Genomic DNA, 23,873 nt, shown 5'->3' with positions numbered 1-23,873 from the left:
TATATATATATATATATATATATATATATATATATATATTAGTTATAAATATGTATTTTATTCTTATTGACCAGTAACACTTTTCCAGGTGTATTTTTACATCAAAGCTCTAAACATTAACATGTAAATTCCACATTTTAGTCCAGGTGAAGGAGAGCAAATAATGAAAACTATTTGCTTATTTAATGCTTCTGATAGTCAATGAATTATGAGTCTTTCAAAATATTGATGGCAAGACATCAGTAGATATAATATTACTTAAAATTACTAAATACTTTAAAAGAGAACTTTAAAAGTACTCATACTAGTTTCCTTTTGCTAATGAATGACCAGGTTGTGGGAAGCAGCAGACGCCCAAACTTCCTTCTACCCAGAAATCTTCTAAAGCTCAACTGGGGTAAAGGCCGAGACTTTTCAAGGCCAGTCTCTCCAACGTGTCGTGGGCAGCCCCCTGGACCCCCTCCCCGTGTGATATGCCTAGAACTTCTCTCCAAGGGAGGCGCCCAGTGGCCATTTGGAACAAATGCCCAAGTCACCTCAGGTGAGGGTAAGCACAGTATATCAAGACCGTCGCTTTTGGGCTCAACAATCTCTTCACTACAATGGACCAATGCAGCGTATGCCTCAATGCGCTGGCTGCACCGGTCCGTCTGTCGATCTCCTGCTCCATTCTCCCCTCATTCGTGAACAAGACCTGAGATACCTAAACTCCTCAACTTGAGGCAGGAACTTCCCCAACCTTAAGAGGGTAAGCCACCTTTTTAGTATTTAGTAAAGAAGTAAAAAAACAAAAATAAAAAAAACCCAGACAATTTAAAATGTATGTCAGACATCACTGAAGATAACTCCACTCATCAGACAGTAAAATTGTGGAATGGAAGGATCAGTACTCTTCGATCAATAAATTATCAGAATCATAAATGGCAATTATGAAAAACATTTTAATACGCAGCAAAACGTGCTTGAAGTCTGCATTAAATGAGTGGAAATTTCGAATAGTTATGGCATTGAAAAATACATCAATAAATGCATGAAAACAAAATAAATACTTACATGCATTAATAACCGTTTTAACTACTGTTTGAACAAAACAAGTTAATTTAATCCAAAAATCTCGAAAGAGGGCTTTTGTCAGTTGCTTAAAGATTACACCACAAGGGCTTTCTTTGTCTTTCCATCCTGTTTCAGTGAGACTATATCAGTCATTTCACTGTGTGCTAGACCGCAGAAGTTATAGTAATAATCCAACATTTATTTGAAACTATTGGTTCTACATTTCCACCAGTTTGACACGTACAAGGATGTCTATTAGATGTGAAAATCGCATTGTCTTGAGTATTTGTTAGCTGAGAAAATTTCAAGACCATGTTATAATAGCCAAATCATCTTCTAGTCTGAACAAACCTTTGTGTGGCTATCACCGATTCTACCTGGTCTACATGTTTATGTGAGTTTGATACGGTGTTTTCAGTTTTCATAGTATAGATTTAAAGGAAGTTAAAGAGCACCTTGGTAATGAAAAATATGTATAAATATAAAGAAAATTGAAATTGAATGTCCTTACCCTTACATGCAATTCTGCTTTTATGACATTTCTTTCATTTTACCTGCATATGTCGGTTCAGAGGTGTGACACTGGAGGGATGACTTTTTTTTCTTGGAACCATGGATACAAGGTTTCAATAGATCATGAAAACCATCACCCTCAAAGTATGTTCATAATACAAGTAAATACAAAACTCTCAATATATCCGCTTTTATATTGGAAAATTTTCAGAAAAGGAAATATGGTTCTTTGAATTATGATAATGTAGAAACTCATGAAATGAAAAATGAAAAATGCTTAATATCAAAGAGGTGACTGTTGTGCAGGAGCCATATTCTGTTTTTTTGGCAGAAAAACAATGAACTGAACAATACTTTATACACTTATTAATACCAATCTCTCTCTCTCTCTCTCTCTCTCTCTCTATATATATATATATTTATATATATATATATATAAATATTTATATCTATCTATATATATATATATATATATATATCTATATATATATATATATATATATATATATATATACCTTAGATAGCCACTGTGAGATGTGATATTGCTTATGAAACAATGTTAATTTGTATCCAAGTTCCAATGAGTAATTGCTTTTACAGTAAGTCGCAATACAAATATAAAAGCTAAATAACATTTACCTAAAGGACATGGTATTAATAAAGCATCTGCTACAAGCATTGTCAGTTAAAACAAAAAAGCATATATAAGCCTCAAAAGTGAAAAACAGATACATTATTTAACCGATATTTAAAATGTTAAATACATCACCTTATAAAAAACAACACATCAAGAATGTATGTCAGACATAACAATGACAATGAGAAATCACAGTGCCTAAAATACATTTGCATAAAAAATAATTTGCCTTCAATAATAAAAAGCAATATCCTTAATCCATCTCACCTCTCACCTTGCCTAAATTAAGGAGGGAGAAAGGGTTAAATTCATGTTTATACCTGTTGCTCCATAAAGAAGTTAACCTGAACCGGAATCCAGGTGGTAAAAGCTGAAACTCAGAGCGGAGGGGGTGAGTATTGATAGACAAGAGTTAACTTTTGTGTGTGGAGGTTGTACAGGTCAGTCAGGCTGCTTTGCTGAGCACATTCTAAATTTTGCTGCTGACATTCACAATTTTGTGTCTTACCCTAAGGTCTCCATACCAGCAAATAAAAAAATAAAGTTAGAATACACTCTATGTTAGATTTTTAAAATATCCACATAAGAATTATGTCTATGTTGAATTTTCTCCTTTTATGAAGACATAAAAATGTTGATCTTTATTGCAGAGTATGTCTGTCTGTGAATCAAATTTCAGTCCACTGTCGATCATAGTGCCAGATATTTATAAGTATCAACAATCTCAACTCCCTGCCCCCACCATGATTGATATCTGAACAGCAGGTACCTTGCTTCCAAAAGCTATGAACATGAACTTAGTTTTGGACACATTAAGCTGTAAAACACACTGATGGCATCAAGTAATAAAATAATTTAATACAGAAACATGATTGTTTTCATCTTCATGCAGGAGGCTGACAATAGCCAAGTCATCTGCACATTTTAAAACGTTCCTGTTGTTATGCAGTCAAAGTCAGTCATTAGACTACATGATATAGATCAAAGGAGACAAAACACACCCCTGGGAGACTATTTTCAAATTCTAGGAACTTTCTGTTGAGTGAGGGAAAGCTGAACAATGTGATAAAACAGAAAACTAAATGACATGCTTTGACATGCCTGAAAGAGTCGATCACATCAGATATTTCAAGCATATTAAAAAGAGCGTGGCCACTGTTGTTAAAATGGGCATTCTGTTCCTGGATGATGTTCATAAAATCGTGTATATCAAATCTAAAAAAAAATCTTGTGAAACTCTTGTTCAAGTCGCCTGTTGCATTCAAAACCATCCTGTGACACATCTGAACTTGTTTGCCCTTTATACCAAAAAGAAACTGTATACCATCCCAACCACAGCCTAAATCAGTTTTCCAGATCATTGTCAAGCTGTTCTTCATGGTTCTGCTTTGCTCTTGCTATTTCCTGTGATGCTGTCTACAGAGTAGGAAACAGAACTGCTTATAAAATCATTTAATCAATGTCACTGCAATATTCCTGAAACATTTTCCAGTGAGGCTGTTACGGTTCTACCCTCCAAACAACTCCGTAACACCAGAACCGAATCATTAGTCCAAGACTTTTACTCTCTTAACGATGGGTCTTTTCCTAAACAGGACTCTCATAGTTTGGGATGAGCTGAACACAGCTGTGATCAGCACTTCCAGGGGGTGAGAAGGTGAAAGATCAAAATGCTCCTTTAACTGATCTATACCACAGATTCAGGACCAGAAAGCCCTTTTAGACAACAGTGGCCACATATAATTCAATATGGTTGATATGTCTGCTGTGACTGACTCTTTCAAGCATAACAAAGCTAGAAATGTCCACACCATAATTAAATAAATAGGAAAGCCAATTCAGTGATTGTCAGATGATGCTTATCCTCGATAGCCATGTTACAGGCAGGTAAAAACAATACAAACAATACCATATCTTACATCCCAACGTTACCGTCTGAAAGATTAATACCATATATAACGTGATCTAGAGCTAGACCAGATGATATTCAAAATTTAAAGGAATTTTTTTCTTTACTCCGTAGAAGTTTTTTCTTATACGTTGTATAAGTTAGCATTGAATAATTTGAGCTGCATTACATCTTGCAAAATACTTTACATCTTCCCTGATAACTGAGAGGCCAGATGCACATAATGATTTAAGCAGCTAAAACATTTTTATCTTATGCAGAGTTATTTCTCACCTCTCTAAAACCCTGTTTTGTCCTGTGTGACAACATTCTGGTTAGGGCCACAATGCATTGTGCTGTGAATTTTAAAATGGCCCCATCAGTAATGAGCTTGTAGTCGTCACCAATGTTGTCTAAAAGACAAAAAAAAAACAAAGAAATAAAATCAAGGAAATCAAGCTCAGAAAATCACAATTTTTAAAGCCTTTGAAAAAAACACTTAAACACATTTAAACATTTCAGTTTTTCTATGCCGAGCAACAGTGGCAGCTTGTCAATAGAGGGCAATCAGAGGCTGCTCTCATCAATCTTGCAGGAAAACATGTAGACAATGCAAACAGAAATTACGGAATGAAAAGTAATTATCACAACTGTTCACTCAAAACATGTATCTGACATTAGATCTTTCAGCTTTCCTGTTCCATTTTCGGTATATTTGAGGTATTCTTTTTTGTGTAAATCTAAAACCATACATTTCTAAAATGACAGATTGGTGTGTAGTATCGTCTTACTGTTTTGGCTTCCATGTGACTTCTTACTGGTCTCTAATTGGTTACTTAAAGATAGGTCTCTGCAGCCATGGTGAATCAGTACTTTCTTTGTATTATTCTTCATCCAATCTAATTAACTCATGACGCCTGTCAAAGTTACACCCCTGACACCTTAGAGATACAGGTGCAAATGTCACGAAACATACATGCAAATGGAAGACTCAGGATGACAACAACAACAAAGGGGAGCGTCTTTTGATTGGAAATACATATAAATCCAATCTTGCTGTCTTTATCCCAACTTAATTTTATCCTACAATTATCCAATTGGCAGTAACGAGACTGAAACGATAAATGCTGAGATAGAAGTGTGTGTGTAGCGTAGTTAGACCAGATCACCACAGGAATTGGTGGTGGCTAAGTTGGAGCATGCGGTTTTATCTAGTAACACCCAAAGCACTAAAAGACAGAAAATGGCAGAGAGGAGGGAAGGATGGTACTTAGGGTACAGGAGAGGATGTAAGGTTGACACTCAGAAGGTATCAGAGCTGTTGACCTGTGGGAACAATGTCTGAGCGGAGAACAGATGAGTTTTAAGATGCGTTTTAAGACCAATCCCTGTGGTCAGCTGAACGCTATATTTTTTTTTCTTTGGAAGTAGAATGCTAAACCATCTTGCTCCTATAAAAGACTACAGTTATACAACAGGTGTTCAAGAAAAGAAAGAAAGAAAAAAACAATGCTGTATAACGGTGCTTGGATTTGTTTTCTAGCTATTAAATTGTAGTACACATTTTCCTTTAATAGTGTATTCCATAAGATTTGACACGGAAACCTTGATTGAAGCGATATTGCAAAAAAAAAAAATAGTAACCTTTGTTTAGATTTACCTAATATAGGTTGCATTTCTCCACATCGGAGAAATGTGTTATATGTAAGAAATGAAACACATTCTTTGAAATATCAATATGTGAAGTATGTAGTTGCCTATGATGCATTCTTGTTTTGTATGCTGCATATGTATTGTGGCAAAAGAGATAAAAGGAAAATGTACTGCTGCTACTACTACTACTACTTTTGTGCAACACCACTATCTCATTTTCGTTTTTCATACTCAAACACCTGAACAGCTTTGGCTGAAACATCATTGCTCTATAAACACTATTTCACTTGTCCCCTTGTAACAAAATAATAATTAACTGAACAAGTCAGAAAACATGTCAGACCACCTGACAGTGCTAGCTGCCCCAAGCATTTGACATGGTGAGGTGAGTGAATCTTTAACAGTGTTGATAGAACATCTGATAGTATAGTATGTTATTAGATAAACGTATTATCTTGTCACTGCTGCAACATTTGTGAAACATTTGCATACATTTTGTAACATTACAGTATACATTCAAAAAGAAAAAGGACAAAGAACTGAAATACTTTGCAGTTCTTTGTCCTAAAAAAATGCACAGAAGAATTAAGTGCTTCAAAAACATACAAACAAATTTCCTACACACTTACAACTTAGCTCAGAATTACTGGAATCCAAAACAAGTCTTTATGTTGCCATTATAGCACACACATTAGCTAAAAAAGCATATTAATTAGATCAATGAATGTTGCACATAATTTTTTGTTCTTTATCCGACATAGACGTGCTTCTTATTAAAGCCCAGGGAAACACATAGGGACACCGAGCACTAGAAAAAAGTCCATAAAGTCCATACCAGTTCCAAATATGAGCATGCACAAGCAGCTGAGAATTTAATGTGAGGATATTGACCGAGACATTCAGCACTAATCAGACAGTCGAAGAGATCTGTTTAGGGGAGATCAGTAGCTAAACAACCATCTGAGAGGAGTGCTGTTTTTTGACGTCTGTTTACCCAGTGGGACAGGAGGAGACCATATGGCTGTGGAGCTGTATGCTAGTGCTGGGATTTAATAGCACCAGATAAGTGTATGTGTGTGTGTGTGTGTGTGTGTGTGTGTGTGTGTGTTATGTTGAAGAGTAGTGATGGCTGAGACTATTCTGCTCACATCCTTATGCGGTGTCAGAAGATGGTGGCCTCTTTTACTTTACGTTTCACTGTGGTAGTGGAAAGGGAGGATACTAAAACAGCTAAAGGTGTTAAAGCCAAAGCTTTAAAAAGCAGAGAAAGAGTGATTGGTTAAGTAAAGAGCTAGAAAGAAAGACACGAAAAAGACAGAGTTGAGATTTTGTTGGAGTTCTAACCAAAATCCCACTTTAGCAGGTGGATTAACCACTGCTACATTGACAGCTTCTGTCCCTCCACACAACATACAAAGTGCAAATTACAGAGAAATTTCTAGGAATTAGTCATGCTGTAAATCAGTTGCAAAGATATTCCAAATACTCTCCACGAAGGGTGTATGAGATCGTGTGGCATATGATCTCATGCTTTTAAACCAATGGTATGTCGTACATCTTGTGAAATGCAATATCAATTATCTAAGCATTTATCTATCATCCAGTGAAGTAAACTACTTTTATGCAACCAGATAAGAAGGCACGTTAAGCACTAACACTATATATATTTTTGAGACTTATTTCCAATTAAGCAAACGAGTAGTTCCTGAGATATTACCTCCTTTTTTTCAACATAGCCATGGTGAACTTTTAAACCTTCTCATCGGGTTTGCAAACAATAGTTGGTTACAACAGTTATCAAAATATCAAAATTGTGTGGAGGCATTTTGAGCATTCAGTAGCAGGACTATTCATATATATATATATATATATATATATATATATATATATATATATATATATATATATATATCAAAAATGTTATTACTGCAAACCCAAAATCGGGGATCACTGTCTGTTGCGAGGGGTGTATCTTTAAATCCCTGACGCTCACAATACTTTCAGCACATGTTGGGAAAGGGAATCTGTTTGCTTACTCTGCAAAGAAAAGGCCATGCTGGTGAAATTACAGAATGGCTGTGTTTAAAGTCCTTTGCTGAGGTGGAACAAATGTTAAATTAGGAAGCACTTTTGGTACAGTCCAGCCAAGGCCAGATCATTTATCTTTTCTCTCATAATTTTAAAAGCTCTGGCTTTAGGTGAAAGGTGCAAAAATACAAACCTAAGAACAAAAAGCCATCAAACTAATTTAGACAAACATCAATTCTCTCATGTCCCAGAGGAACACTTCAGTCCTTGTTTTAAGGTGTTCTTTATTCAGCCATGCCAATTTTCTACATGAATGAGAATGGAAAACAGAGCAATCAATCAAAGTTGGTCCATTTCCTAACGAGCTTCCCAGTGCGGGACTCTACATATTAACCAAGACAGGCGGCAAATGGTAATTTGTGGTAGCTCGCGAAGTTATTCTTTTAAAAGTTCACGTCAAATGATTATGTATGGGACACAGAGGGTAGAGGACAGGAACAATAGTCCACTTCAAGGTGAGCCGAGATCAGAGGAGGCTCTGCCAACAGCTGCTGTAAAAAAAAAAAAAAAAAATCATTGGGGTGCTGTTTGAAGAGATTCAAAATGACAGCCCCAACTTGGCCATGCTCCAGCAGAGAAATGTCACACACCTCGCAGAGTTTCCGCAATTGCAATCACACTGATGAATCCTATTAAAAGAGCGAGGAGGAGCAGATGGAATGGACTGTTGCCAAAGATTGTAGGCTTCAAAACTGTTTCAACATGTTGTTAAGCTGTTTAAATAAAAGGCACTGAGGTGTAATGCATCACTGTATGAGGAGGTAAACAAAATAAGGCTGGGAGTGCAAACTGTGTTGGCAATTTGTTTGGTTCATTTAAGCTGAATTTACAGAGTGGAATAAGTAGCTGCTTACTTCTGCAAACATAGAGCCCGGTCACGTGTACAGGTAGAGCTAAAGGGTATTGCCTCCGACAAGACTGCCTTATATAACCAATTTGCATTTCACACAGGTCCTCTATTCAGGATGAATAAAAGACTGAATAAAAGACATCAAACGATTCAACTTGATGAGGTAAAATAAAGAAAAGGTCTGATTCCCTCTTTAAACATGTTCAATACATGCTGAACTTTGCAAGCACAGCGAACCAAGAGCTGAGAGCTGCCGTACTGTGAGTGAGGTTATGATAAACGAGGGGGGTTAACACCGAGTGCAGACAGCTGGACAGAACCGAACCGCATCGGAAGGGTGGGGGATGGGGGATTGATCTTTTAGAATCTTAGAATCCATGTTTTTGCTTCGACATCCAGAAAGATTACTCCAAATCTCCTGTAACAATCATGTAAAATAAGAGCTTGGGTTATTCAATGATATGGTGTGACAAAAGAAGGTGGGAATGTGTCCCTCCTTCCGTTTGGATATAAAGAATGTGGTTGAATATGGTCCAGTTTGTTCATTTTAGCCTGTGAATCTTCCTCAGTCTGTCTAACACTGTGTTTTGTGCCAACGTTTCTCCTCGGCTTCAGATTCCTTCACCACTCACAAACCAAGCCTAATTTGAATGGGATCTGCTGCAAAATCCCTACTGCAGCCAAACTCCATCTTCCCACTTTGGTTCATAAATCAAAACACTAAACAATGCAGATGGCAGCGATAACTTATCCCTTTCCACAAAAAGATGCCGTTTTACTCTGGGTTAAGACGAGCAATAAAAATAACAGTAACAGTTAAAAACCCGTCCTGAAGCGGTGCAATCTCCACTCCAGATTACAGAAGACGTACAGATGGTTTCAATGTGTACCTATTTTTGCATCAGTTTCCTTTTGTCCTTTCAGCCACACACTACTTATATGAAAATTATCAAAGAAATAAAGAAGAGGTTTTTAGATTATTCTCATTGTGTCAGTTAACAGAAAACACAGGGGAGCTGCAAAGGTACCTTCAGAACATCTCCCTGGAGCAATCCAATTGGAATTATATTTCCAAGTCAATAAATGACATTGCCGTTTCTGATCCATTGCTGCAGACTGTCAAAGACAGTGAAATGATGGACCACTTGAAGGACATGCAAACTTGGGTTTGCATATACCTATCACAGGAAAATAACTTCACAAGTAGTTTTATTTCTAAAATGGAAAATCATTTGACTACTGCCAATAAAACCTACTTGCATGTATTGATTTCTACATAAATTGCACCTAAAATAGGTGAGGAAGAATATTTCACAACAGCATTCTCAAGTAAAAAGAAACATCTCTGATAATTGGACTACATTATTCATACAAAAATAAAGAATGTGTTTAATGAATGAAAAGTGTGTCCTGCTATTGTTGAAGAATCCCTCGTGTCAATCTACGGTCAGACCAAATTCAATCCTTGCATCTGTGTAGAAATGGATTAAACGGGACTGCCGCTCTACTGGATTGCAGTCTCTCATCTCAGTCTTAACTTAATTCAACATGCACATCGGTCCTTGCAAAGAAACACATGCTGTGCAATGAACCAAACACCAGATTAATTTGCCATCCTGATACGAAGAGCAATTACGATTTCTGTTATGTCTCAGTGGCCAACCCATTTGTTCTTCTGTAGAGAAATAGATTTGGGAAAAACAACATAATCTCCGTGTGTAAAAGATACGTCGTAGCGGGAAATCTTAATCCCAATTTCATCGGCACCCAGACACAATCGGCTTTCAAGTATTGTTCACACTTAATACACCCACACATGGTTAGAGACTGTGGCATTTAATTTTAGACTTAGTCTCAGTTTGTGTGCAAGCAAGTTCATCTCTGTAGTGTAGATTAATTGTGAGCTGGATTTATCTATTTATGTTTTGTTAATAGTCTCCCCATCTTTAAACATTTCTCTTTCGAAAATATTAAAACATTCTTTCACAGCGCTTAGTCTGCCAATTTAACTTTCCCGTCTTCATATGGACAAATTCTAAAAAGCCCTGTAGTCTTGCTTGAGAAAAGAGAAAAAAGTTTAATGGCTGAGTGAAAACGATTAAAATGACCCTGATAGTAAAGTCACCTTGAATACTTAAACATAGTGAGGGGAATGCTTGGCTCTCCCAGTGGGCAATTTAACATTCTTGCCAAGTAGCCCAGGTACCTCAGCATTGCATGAATAACAAGTTGTTCTTATTCATGTCGCCAAATAAATCCACTTTAAGAAAGAGGCTCATGACTCAATGACACGGGCAGTTTTGCAGACAACTGGCTGAATCAAAAGGGTTGTTTAATATAAGAACCAGAGGGTGGAATTCACAAAGCAGGGCAATCTCCTTAATTTTCTGCAAGTGTTTTGTTCCCTCTATTTGCTTTGTTTCTAGACTCTTTCCATTAAATTGATTGGGATAAATACATGCAGGAGCAAACCAGCCAATCAAGTCCAGCTGATGGACAACAAATAAGAATAAACCTCTTGTGATTACATCCTGTTAGATTCCATTCAAAAAAGGGTGTTTGATATGGGATCAGGGATTCTGGTAGTGTGTTTGTTATCTGCTGCATCCGAAAACGTCTTCCAACCCCCTGCCGCGGCCCCTCGCCTCCCTGTCAGCATAACACCGGAGAGATGAAATATGTTTATGAGGTGTAAGTCATCCCAGTCACACAATACCGAGTGGATTTATCTGGAATTTATCTAATGCTTTTGTCAGAATGTCCCCCAATGATTAGGTTTATTGTCTGTACTTTTTCAACAGACACATTTTAGAAAATATTTTGGAACAGACAAACTATCGGCAAAAATACTAGTCACGCTTCACAGAGAGACAGGATCAAAGTTACCTTCTGTCAGAAATCTGACCTATAAATGTGGTACAGACATTTCCCATTTTGCCTTTAACACTTTTTCTTCTCCTGCACACAATTAAGAACAGCCTTTTGCCAGTGAAAATTTACCAATGTAATTTGTATTATGCAAAGAGCTCTGGTCACTTTGTTCTGGCTGTGATTTACATGAATATAAATAAATTTGTATAGCCTCCCCCAAAAAATGCGTGCATAATCTGTCATTTAAATGTTGGCAACCCGAGTCAGTGCAGACCAAGGCTATTGGCTTGGCACAGCTATTTTAGGAGGAGTTTGAGCTTCGCTTCTAGTTCGCTATGCAATACCATGCAAGTTTGTTAAAACATTTTGTCATCTTTTCAGTAATGTTTAAGCCTGGACATTACAAAAAGCTGCATTATTGTAATAGGGATCCCCGTGTACTCAGTGCTGTCATATCGTTCCTGTATTGCTGTTTTCTGTGAGTGTGGGGCTTCTAATACTGTGCTGTCAAGTCATCCATTTCGGATTAGCTCATCAATTCACCATTTAAGTGGATCTGCAAGATTCTCCAGCAGGACAGGTTTTTTCGACTGCATTGAAGCAATTGATCTCTCCTTTCGTTGTGTTCCAGTTGATAATCATCTATTTAACACGTGTCACCTTGTCCCCTTGGTGTATCTACAAACATCTTACCCTGTGTTTGCATTGAAGTAAACTTCCTTTTGACAATATCTGCCTGGAAAAAAAACTACTTTCATCAAGACTACAACTCTTAGTTCTTCTCCTTTAATTATGCCTCCATAATGTACCTGCCTATCCAGCAACTTATCTGTCTGTCATCAATCTTAACCACCTGTGGATCCACTCTTCCCCGTGTACAATCAATCAAAATAAAAAATATCAAACCCATTACTTAACAAATATCAACTTTTCTCTTAGCAACAGTTGTAATTTTTAGAATCCACACATTCATTTGTACGTAATGTGTGCCATCTACTGTAACAGAATTTAGTCTAACCTGTTTGCAGTTTATTTCAGCTTCAGAGTCACATTGCAAAAGTCTTTAAATGGACTGATAAGTGGACTACATTCATAAAACACTTTTCTAGTCAGATCAACCACTTGATGCTCAAAAGAAGGTTTGCGCGACTGAAAGGTGTTTTACAATCAAATTCTGTGGCACAAAAAGTGTCAAATGTCCTCCAAGAAAATCTTAAGTATAATTTTATCACAAACTATGTGCATCACTTGGACTATAGACAGAAAATAGAGCAAAGATTGACAAAAGTAAATGATGACCTGAAACTATGAAGGGTCAAAAGTAAATAACCAACCTCAACATCTTGTATTTTGTGATTATATTCTCACACAGCAGATCTAAGCACGTCAGTTAAACATATGTTAACCACTGGCCTGGACACAAGTTATCCTATGCCCCCTGCAGATTTACACATCTCAGACTTGCTCAGAAAATCTGTATGAAATGAAAACTACAGCCCGGCTTGACACAATGTGTCTTTTGGGATTATTGTTAGCATCCCTGTGTATGTCGTATATTGATTATTACAGTGGGTAAACATTGTAGCGGTTGATTGCTCAAGCGGAATGCATCGTGTGGCTTACACAGTGACCCTTACAATCGCTCGGGATACAAATGTGTGGAGAGTGTTATTGTTCCTTTGTCCTGTCATGTCTTCAATGTTGCTTTGATTGGTGGAAAAATCTCCATGACATGAACTGTAAAATCTTTCTAAGAATATGCAGACAAAAGACAGGTTAAAACTGAGAAAATATACATCAGTGAAAAAGCCTGCTTCAGCTACAAACAACTTATTTTTCACAGCTCAGGTGTTGATTTTTACTGGTTATGCAGGTAGCTGGTAAATAAAGGAGACTGGAACCAAAAGATAACGTGACACAGCTTTTGGCTCTGTGCTTTAAAGTAATTCAAAGGAATTTCCATAATTCTTTCTCTAGAACATTTTTCTAACATATCTCACATCTGCCATGAGCTTCATCGGTGGCGTCAGTTGCTCCAATTGTCATGCTTTTCAAAAGTTTCAAATAAAGTGATTTCCAAGTAACAAATTTAGCACTGCACTATTTAGGCCAGGGGTCACCAACCCTTTATAAGTTGAGAGCTACTTCATTGGTAATGTGTGATATAAAGGGCTACCTGGTCTGACATTTGAACTAGAAGAGTCAGAGCTCACCTTAACTTTATGTAATATAAACGTGCTTTTAATGCATTCATCATTTTAAATCTATGTAAGTACATGATTAAAAAGGAAGAGCAACTAAATAAAGTAACATTTTAGATGCAGTTCACTGGAGGGTTGTGCTATTTTGTTGAACAGGGTTTAGGGCACCACTTATGGTCCTTGAGGACTACCTGTTGCCCGCAGGCACCATGTTGTTGACCCCTGATTTAGACTATCGAGCAAACACGTACAAGTTCACTGCTGATGATGATTTCAAAACAGAAGTCTGTGTAATTATTCTGGCCTTTCTGTGCGCAAACATCCACATGCCTCTTGCTCTATACTCATTAACATCATCCAGCTCACCTGTGAGCCAACTCCTGTGGCACCTTCACCTGTTTCTCCACCTTCATAATCTGCCGCTGACAGAATGTTCCAGCTTATCAAAAGCCGTTGCCTGTAGATGTCCAGCGTTCTGTGCCTGTCTGATTGCCTGATCGTGACTGAATTCACATCTTCTGGATTTTTCTGTCTCATCTTGCCGTCGTTGGATTTCTACCTGGCTTATGATCTCTGGACCGTGACCACACTTCTACCCCACAACCAACAACATGTTGTCTAACGCTGGATCTCTGTAACACATTGTACTCTCCAGTCAGTTGGTCTTACCCTGCAGGTCTGCAGTTGGTCCAACATACTCATGCACATCTTTTAACCGACACACAAATGTGCACACATTTCACCTGTTTTCAGCTGACTGTGTTAGCTTTCCATTTTACTTGTTAATTTTAGGATTTTTTTTTTTTTTTTTTTTTGATCAAGGTCTTTTTATTATTTTTTCTTCTTTTTCTTTACATACACCACACACACACACATACACAAAAAAAAAAAAAAAAAAAAAAAAAAAAAAAAAAAAAAAAAAAAAAAAAAAAAAAAAAACCCGACGAAATATACAACAAAAATTCTAAAATAATTTTAGGATTTATAAAAAAAAAAAAAAAATGTTTTTTAAGTCTTTAAATGGTCTTGCCCCTCCTTATATCTCTGAGCTTTTACAGCCTGAGAGTACCATTATGCTTTTAGTCAAATACACAAACCCCTCATTCTCTCAGACTTGCGGCTCATGTCAGTGCCGAAAACCAGGCCGCAGCTCAGAGGAGACGGCACCTTCTCTGTAGCTGGTCCCAAGCTCTGGAAATCCTGCTGCTGCGCATTTGACAGGGTTCCTCCCTGACGATTTTCAAATCTCTTTTGAAAGCACACCCTTCTTTGTGGCCTTTTAATAACCAACAGGGTGTTGGTTTTGTGTTGGGTTTTGTGTATTTCATTTATTTATATGTATTAATCTTATGTCTATTTACATTTGTATTTAATCTGCACTTTGGTCTGTTTGTTTTTAAAGTGATTTATGAATAAAATTGGATTGGAGTCCACAAGCCTTGTACTAAAGTGTTTTATCTATTGAACTACAGACTCTCCCCTTTTTGTTATCCTACTTCAGTAAAGAGCAAAGACTTTGGAAAAGTACTGTGGTTTTGTTTAATCCATGTCTCTGGAGCCCCAACAAAGCAGCTAGGCATGGCCATCCAGTGGAAGGGTGGCTTTGGACAAAACATCAATGCTGTATGGATTGAATAACAATGCAAGTCGCGGAGTATCGCACACTACACATTCCAAATATTTCTAATGCTTAAAGCAAAGAAACAGAGGCATCAACACGCAACGACTGTCATATCAGCCAATGCATATTAGTAAGAAAGTGAAACAACATGATTTACAGTGAATAATTTATCACGTCTGTAACAAAAGGTGAAATCATTAACTGACTAGGCAGACTTCATATTGTGCAGTTTATCATATAGAGAATATGAATTCATCTTGACACATTTGTGGATAAGTGATTAAATGAGGCATGATCAAACTCTATGTGGAATTATTCAGACAACCCCAATAAGTGAATTGCATAAACAAATTAATGTTTTTTTTGTGTTATAGAAGAACCACGTTTTTGACATAGTTTATCTTGAATTATAACCTGTTGGCACACTGTTAACATGAAAATTAGATTACACAGTTGGCACTGATTTGAGGGCATGAAGATAAGTTTTGAAGAAACTATTAAGAAAAAGTGTAAAATGTCATCCTTAATGTATTGAATGTAAGACTGGGAGAATATGTTATATTTTATTTGTTTTGGGGTTTTCATTACATTTAAGCGCTGATTTTAAAAACACTCACATGATATAAATCATCTCTTTAAGCCCTTGCTTAAAAGGACCACAAGGGTTTTCCCTCAGTGCCTGATTGTCAAAATGAGTTGGGGTGAAGAAGCTTTCTAGTTTTCATTACTTCCTTAATGCTACATCCCAGAATAATCTACAGACATCGATCTTCCCTTGGGCCGCCACTGGAGAAATTTTCAGATCCAGTCCACCACTGGTCCTTTTTTTCATAATTCATCTATCATTACAACCTCCCTCCTTCTGAGGTCGCTGGAGCCTCAGAACAACTCATAGAAACCTACCTGTCAGCTACCACCTACCTCAGCTATCTGGGGATCCTCAAAGGAAGAGGGTTTAGAGATCGCAACGTTTTCAGTTGGGTGCAATCTGCAAGTGTGACTCTAGACGGGCCTAAATCCTTAAAATAGTCTTAAAGGAAAAGAATAAATAATCCTTAAAATTTGTTTGTTTTGCAACCCAGTTACGCTCACTACTGTGTACAGGTGTAAGGCTTTACACTTAGAAATAATTTGACCATTCACAGCAGGATTCCGTTTCTTTTCAGCTGTACAGGGCTCTTTTTGAAAAAAAAGTTGTTTGACTCTTATGTTTGTGTATAAATACTGCATGCTGTTTGAAGAGTCACGCAGCATGCTTTGAATGTAGCCAATTTGTTTGCCTGCATACTCAGACAAGTACATTAGCACTAAATAACCTGAGAGTTGGGAATGACAATCTGTCGCAACACTGCAGTCTGACCAGCCATATCTGGCTTTCTCTGGGGGTGCTGCCACCGCTGTTGTGTTTGCTGCGGCAAACTCGCAACATGCTGGTGCTTATCTGGGGCACACAGGAGGAACAACAATGAACTTATCAAAATCCAGCCACTTGGCTGGATGTTGCTGCAACCCTACTATGCTTCCTCCGACCACAAGCCGGCTCCGGTTCAATGCTCAGACACACCAGCAGAACCTAATCAAGGGACAGTGAGCCTTTCAAACCACAGGCTCTAACTTCATATGCTTTAGAGAGAGTGGGTGGGGAAAAGAAAATGTAGTTCTGCCAGGTAATATAACAAGCTGCTGGTAGAAAAAAGGAAACACAAAGGAAGAAGTTCAATAACTTTCCCAGGAACTCCACACAGTCTGCATCAACAAGCTTCCAGGATTTTGATTAAGCCTCTTCACAAGCCTACAACTCTACTCTATTTTTTTTTTTCACGTTCAAATCAGTTACAAAGAATAAATACAAGTTTCAGCAGGAGGGCTATTGAGAGGTCAGTAAAAAATCTGTCTGAGGAACACAACTCTAATACAAAGAAAAAAGATGAGTGTCATCCTATTTGCTTGCTTTGAAGTTTGGGAAGCAGCAACAAAGACGAGGTGTCGGAGTGAAAATGAAGAATCACAATCACATACAGGCTATTTCTAAAACATGCAATATGCTTTTTTTATTTGCAGAATAACAAAAGAGCAGTGCTACCTTTACACCCAGGCAGACGCATTGCTCAAACCTAGTTACTCTTGCTGATATTAGCTATTTCATGGCAATGATAGAGAGAACAGCGAAATCATTCAGGCATGATATATGACACATTTCACTCTTTTAAGGCATTTTCGAGCTCAATGTTATGTGTATTATTTCTGCTCAGGTTTTACAACCAATTGAGACAGGAGAGTAGCCCTAGTTAGATGCATACTTGCATGCATCCATCTCTCGTCATGTTTAATTTTCAACAATGTCCCTACTGTTCAACTTGTTTTTATGTTCCAGCTTACCAATTTGATCCCACCATGCTACCCTTTCGCTGTCCTGTCTAGGGGAATAATCTGAGTGATCAGCATATCAAAAAGAACATGAAGACTTGGTTCTCACAATCAGAATATCTGGAGCAAATTGAAGGTGATTTTCAATAACTGGGCTTGATCTGACAGGCTGTAATGAGAGCAAGAGATCTGATAGTTTTTTGTGTTTCAAGATGATCACAGCTTGAGTTGGCCTGTCTGATAGAAGAGCATTTTTACCCTAGGTTATGACAGTGTAAGTGCAATATGTTTTATGATAGAAGTTGTATTCGGTTTTCAAGGTACATTGAATATGACCTTAGAAACACTAGGATGCTAATAAAACTCAGTAATGTTACAGCATTGATCATAGACATTTAAGCTGTCATCAGAAACATGCATGTTTGTGATAATTAATAATACAACTGACAAGAATGAGCATGTGCTATACTAGCCAGAGCCTTCGTCCGTTCATCTATCCATCCATTTAGCGAACTAATATGTTGTGGTGGAGAAACACAAACATTTGGAAACCATGGCAGACCGTTCCAACTCTTGGTCTAAAGTAGTGAACACTTAGAGCAGCCACACCTTTAAAGCAGAAACAACCCCTGTGAGCCAAGTCTGTTCATTACTAGTTACGGAAAAAAAAGTCTTGCCACTTTATAATTTAATGATTTTCAGGTATCGCAGCCTTTTTTTTTTCTATCAAAGCCTACCTTCTCAACCGAACAAATCGTATTGAAAAGTCCACCATTAATAACTTTATAACAATATAATATTCAGGTGTCAGCATTCTTATGCTACTAAAAAGGGCCGATAAGCCCTAGCTTCATCTCCAAAATAAATGGGTGGGTATACCTTGGAGGCATGAGTAAATCTACACACAAAAAAAAAGAAAACTCACATTGACTGCAATTCTATATAATACTAGCTGATCACACTGTCCAAATTTTTTGCTCTTATCTTGTCTGGTGATACAGAATACCCTGGGGTGAGCTGCAGCATCTACAGCTCCAGTACAGATATGCATGGTTGTTTGCTTGCTCAGGACTAAAAAAACTTTGATGCACAGGGTAAAAAATTGAAGCAAGATGCAAGAGCCATTATCTTAATCTTTTCTGAATATTCTTATGCCCTAACAGTTTTTTTTGCTGAAATTTGCATCATCTCTATAGTGATAAGACATGATGACAGAGGGGAGGGGATGTCGGTTCTTTAACATTATAGTTAAAGAACCGAAGTCTAGAGAGATCCCACAGTGCTGATATTGTCCTTCTATGTTGACTGGTTTATTGTTTTGTATCCTTTAAGGGTGGATTGCTCTTAATCTTGTGTTATTCTTCTTCTAATACATACCAAAAGAGTTGTGCCAGTTGTTAAGTAGAGAAAATAAAAAATAAAAATTACTTGGGTTGGATGACAAAAGTAATTGCAACAGAGAACAACTTTAGTGTAAAAAACAAGAGTAATGTTAATTGCCACATTTGCAAATATTGTAAATAGGTTTCAGTTTCACATTGATAGGTTCACTAATCAGAAACAATCTAAACCAGGATATGTTTTGTAAACTTTATGTCGAGCGTGAAAAACACTTCTTTCATTATAACAGAGGATTACATGTTTTAGGAAGGATTTTTGGGCTCACTGCCCTCACAATACTTTTCAACCAGATTTACCGTTTCTGTTCAACCTCTGCACTGCAGCCTTCTCCATCAGATCTTCAGGTTGCCATTTACAGAAGTTCTCTGATGACTCTGTCATAGTTGGTCTCATCACAGATGAGAACGAGCCAGTGTACAGACAGCTTTGTAGACTGATGCCAACAGAACCACCTCATGCTGAATGCAGAGAAATCAAAGCAGCTGCTGTTAGATTTTATAATCACAACAGACTCAATAACTGTTTACAACATGCTAATGGTGGCACGGGTTCTGATCTGATCATAAATTGCTTACACTGTCTCTCAAGTGCAAAGGTACACTTGCACATACCTTAGCTACTTCGAAATGCTAATGCTTCTCATGCATATTGCATATTATTTCATATTGTTCTGTAAATAGGCTTTTTACCTGAGTATGCCATATTATCAATAATTGTGCAATATCTACTCTAGTATTTATTTTTTACTTCACTTTTGGAAGCGCTGATAAAGCTCCTCAGCTGCTAGTATTAACTTTATTTTAGATTAGCTTGTTTTTTTTTCACTACTATAAATTGTGTGTAACCCTGTCTCTTTTCAACTGTCACATCCAAATTTCCCCATTGTGGAATAATAAAGGATTTTTTTCTATTATCTTTCACCCAATCTGTTTTTTTATTTTTTTATTTTTATTTTAGTTTATTCTTCAGTATTATATGTGGCTGTATTGCATTGTACTGATGGCTCTGGACATGAATGCATGTGTCATTAGTTGTAGCAAACTATTAAGTTTTGTATTCCTGGGCCAAACAAAAAGCTAGTTGAATGAGAAGTAGAAACTATATTTCCTTAGACTGTGCCCAAAGTTACTATAAAAATTGTATGACGTCCCTGGCATTTATAGGTTCACGTTTATCTCTGAAATATGGTGTTACACGTTCCTCTAAAGAAAAACACATGAAAAGAACACTGCTTAAGTACCCATAAATCTACAAAATAAAAATAGGGGCAAATTAAAATATCCTGGCTGTAAATCAGTCTAGGTTTGATATGAAATTTGAGTAAGGGGAACATTTTGGCTCAAGTTTCAGCTTCATCTGAATCTTCTAATCTGGGTTTTATTACCTTGGAAGCCTTCCCCATAGTGACTCTAAAGCAAACATTTGACTAAATTCAGGTTAAACTAATAATCAGTCTCATAAGAATCTGTATTTTGCTTCACCCTCAGTAGATGAAGACCGTGTCTAAACATATTAGGGAAAACAACTAAATAATATGTAAAGCTCTATCCCAGGATAAATTGCCAACAAGCTTGTATTGAATGTTTGCCTTCTGTTCTGCTCAAATGATGCTGGCCAGGAACATGACATCAACAATGGCTGCATGGTGGGATGCTGCTACAGTAATCACATGAACAAAAATACCCCCCACTACGTCAAAGTCAGACCCTCACAATGCTTATAGTAACTGTGATTAGAATGCACAGAAAAGCATTTGTCAAGGGACCAATAAATTATTACCTCAGGCCAACAATTTTAAGAGTACATACTCTATGTACAGACACATACAGTATAACAATCCTTATTGGTTGTTTTAATTTATCAAATTTGGTCTATCTGTAAAAATGTTTAAAATATTGTGAATTGAATAGTTAAAATTAAGCTTTAAAAATGTTATACTTTACAACTGTGGCAAACAAATTTAATTTAGTTGCAATCAAACCAAAGTTCTGACGCTATACAAACTAGGCTGAACTCTCATGATCTGTTCGAATTTGACACACTACACTTTGACACATCCAATGAGTGTTAATGACAAGAAACTATATGTGCGTCCGCTGTGGTCGCCTGACGCGTTTGCGTTAAATCTACTGGCCTCCTGGTCCTGCAGACTGTCTGCTACCATTGCCCCCAATAACCAACCCATAAAGCCAGAAAGAATTTTTGAAAGCTGGTCATTACAGGGCTGTAACAACTTCACTCCCCATACGTCTCAGACATTTCAAAAAACAAATAGATGGCATAACGGTGCCTAGGTGCAAGCTTTAAATGTGTGAAAGAAGCAATTTCTGCGCTAAAAGGTTCTAGCAAGTACAGTGCTTTGTAAAGGGGCCTGTCCATTGAAAAGAATGTAGAGCCCTTACATCGGCCCTCTCCCCCGCCCCTCTTTACTCGGAATGTGTTACTTTTTAACCTAAAAATGCCTGGAAGAGGGAAACACCTCCTGGGGGTGGCTTTAGCCCCATTTCCAGCCGTTAATGTTTTGCCGCTCTTAAGCGTTACTGTGGGATATTAACACGAAGAAATCTGTGAGAAAACAATACAGAATAAAAAAAGTTAAATCATTATAAATAAAAACAAATAAAACAAAAAATATAAATAATATGTTATTGTATAGCAAGAAAGTCTTGAATATTTTTTAAGCATAAAAATTATCCACTGGTAAGTGTCTAGATCACACCTCAGCATGCAACCATTAGCAAGTTGTAAACAGTTATTGAGTCTGTTGTGAGCAGCAAAGATTATAAAGTCTTACAACAGCTGGAAGGAACAACCTGTGGAAGCACTCCTTAGAGCATCTGGGATGCAGCCTTCTGTCACTGGAAGACAGCTCCATGCATGGGATGGGAGACATTATCAATAAGTGATGTGATTTTTCCTCGTCTTTTTGTCTCCCATTGACTGCACTGGGTCCCCTCCTAATGAGGTTATCCAGCTGCTACCTCTCAACTACAGAAGCTGCTGCTCCAACGGAATATGCCATAAAGATGACTGATGCCACAATAAGTTAACGAAGGTGACTAACTTAAGGAGCCCCCCTTGCACTCCAAAAGACCTCAGTCTCCTCAGCAGGTAGAGTCTGCTCTGACCCTTCCAGTAAAGAGCATCAGTGTTGTGACTCTAATCTACTTTATTGTTCAAGTGAATACCCAGGTACCTAAAAGAGTCCACTATCTCAACATCAGTTCCCTGGATGTTAACCTGTGTCAGTGAGGTGGTTCTGCGGCTATGAAAGTCCACCACAAGCTCCTTCGTTTTCCCTGCAGATTATGCAGACACTACATCTGTCAAAACTGAATTTCTGACCAAAATATCACTACAACACGAGAACCATCTTCAAACCAGCATGAAAGCCAGACAAAAAACAACAAAAAAAAAAAATAGGGGAATTCGGTAGGATCTTAAAGGAGTAAAAGACCAACAACAACAGGCTAAACCTATCAGAGCACATGAGACCTTAAAACATTATTTTGATGGCTGTACATCCATCCATCCATTCATTTTCTAACACGTCTATCCCTTGTGGGGTTGTGAGGGTTGCTGGTGCCTATCTCCAGCTGTCATCGGGCGAGAGGCGGGGTACACCCTGGATAGGTCACCAGTCTATCGCTGATGGATGTACATATGAACCATGTAAAATAATGCTTTGGGGAAAATGGTCATCAAATATAGAGCATTTTAGAAATCTACAACTAGAAAGCCCAGAAAGCATGACTGAACACAAAAAGATTACTAATTCCACTTAAGGTTTTGGTACGCAGGAGCAAAAATATGTCTAATTATATAAGAAGCGCCCCAACTCTTAGGAGGATTGCATGAATGCTGGCATGAAAACTACAGGTTATACTCAAAGGGAAACTAATATGACACTGAATAATCTAATCACCACAAACAATTGGATCTGAATGACTCTTTATGGTCTGGGTGTGGGCTCTAACATTTTCTGTAAACATTGGAGGGACAAATATTACCACAAAAATCCCAAGACCTTAACCAAGTGTCATAACTTTCTATCAACTAAGTATTGTCAGCCTTGATCCTTTTATTGTGCAGTCGGCAGCCTCTTTGCTATCCACACTGGGCCCCTGGTGCCTATCTCCAGCAGATAATGGCAATTCCACTGTACACCCTGGGCAAGTCCTCAGTCCATCACAAGACAAAATACATTATATTTAGCTTTAATGTTGTATTTATAAAGATTAATTTCAATAGAGTATTTAGCAGAAATATATCTATTGAATTTTAGGCACAAAAAAGTTTTTAAAGTTGTAACAGTTTATTGTTGTGATTCAAATAACCATTTCCCCCGAAGATATTTATCACTGTGAAGGTTACCATTTTCATAGTCATTGAAAATATTTTTTTGTACTTTCACAATTCAAAGGATCTTTTCGAAATTCACCCAAGAATGAAAAAAGAAACACATTTCAGACACATTCCAGAGTCAAATTCCTCTATTTAAGTATACACATACCTGGCAAATAAAGCTGATTCTGATTATCAGATGTTTTTAATGATCAAATCTTACACTAATAAGATCTTACACACCTACGTCTATTTGCCTGACTGACCCGCTGCTCCTTGAATCCCTGGAATTCTTTTGAACAGAATGTCAGTTTCACCTCTGCTTTACTGGGCCCTCCTGAAGGGGCCAAGGTGAATGGTAATTATTGCTGGTGGAAATTGACTTT

General features: G+C 37.4%; 1 protein-coding gene across 1 annotated transcript in view; it reads right to left on the bottom strand.

The window, feature by feature from the left end:
- LOC105915569 (astrotactin-1-like) overlaps window positions 1–20,545 on the bottom strand; it is a gene marked incomplete at its 3' end in the record, with an annotated part of 126,542 nt that extends 105,997 nt beyond the window's left edge. Inside the window, 3 exon segments of the mRNA XM_036130142.1 lie at window positions 14,852–14,984; window positions 16,736–16,816; window positions 20,528–20,545. Of these exon segments, the coding sequence (XP_035986035.1) occupies window positions 14,852–14,984; window positions 16,736–16,816; window positions 20,528–20,545 (232 nt within the window).
- Between the last annotated feature and the right edge of the window lie 3,328 nt (window positions 20,546–23,873).

This window comes from Fundulus heteroclitus, unplaced genomic scaffold, assembly GCF_011125445.2.
Source record: "Fundulus heteroclitus isolate FHET01 unplaced genomic scaffold, MU-UCD_Fhet_4.1 scaffold_281, whole genome shotgun sequence".
Taxonomy (NCBI): Eukaryota; Metazoa; Chordata; class Actinopteri; order Cyprinodontiformes; family Fundulidae; genus Fundulus; species Fundulus heteroclitus.
Note: the sequence above shows the minus strand (reverse complement) of the source record. Positions and strands in the feature narration are given on the sequence as shown.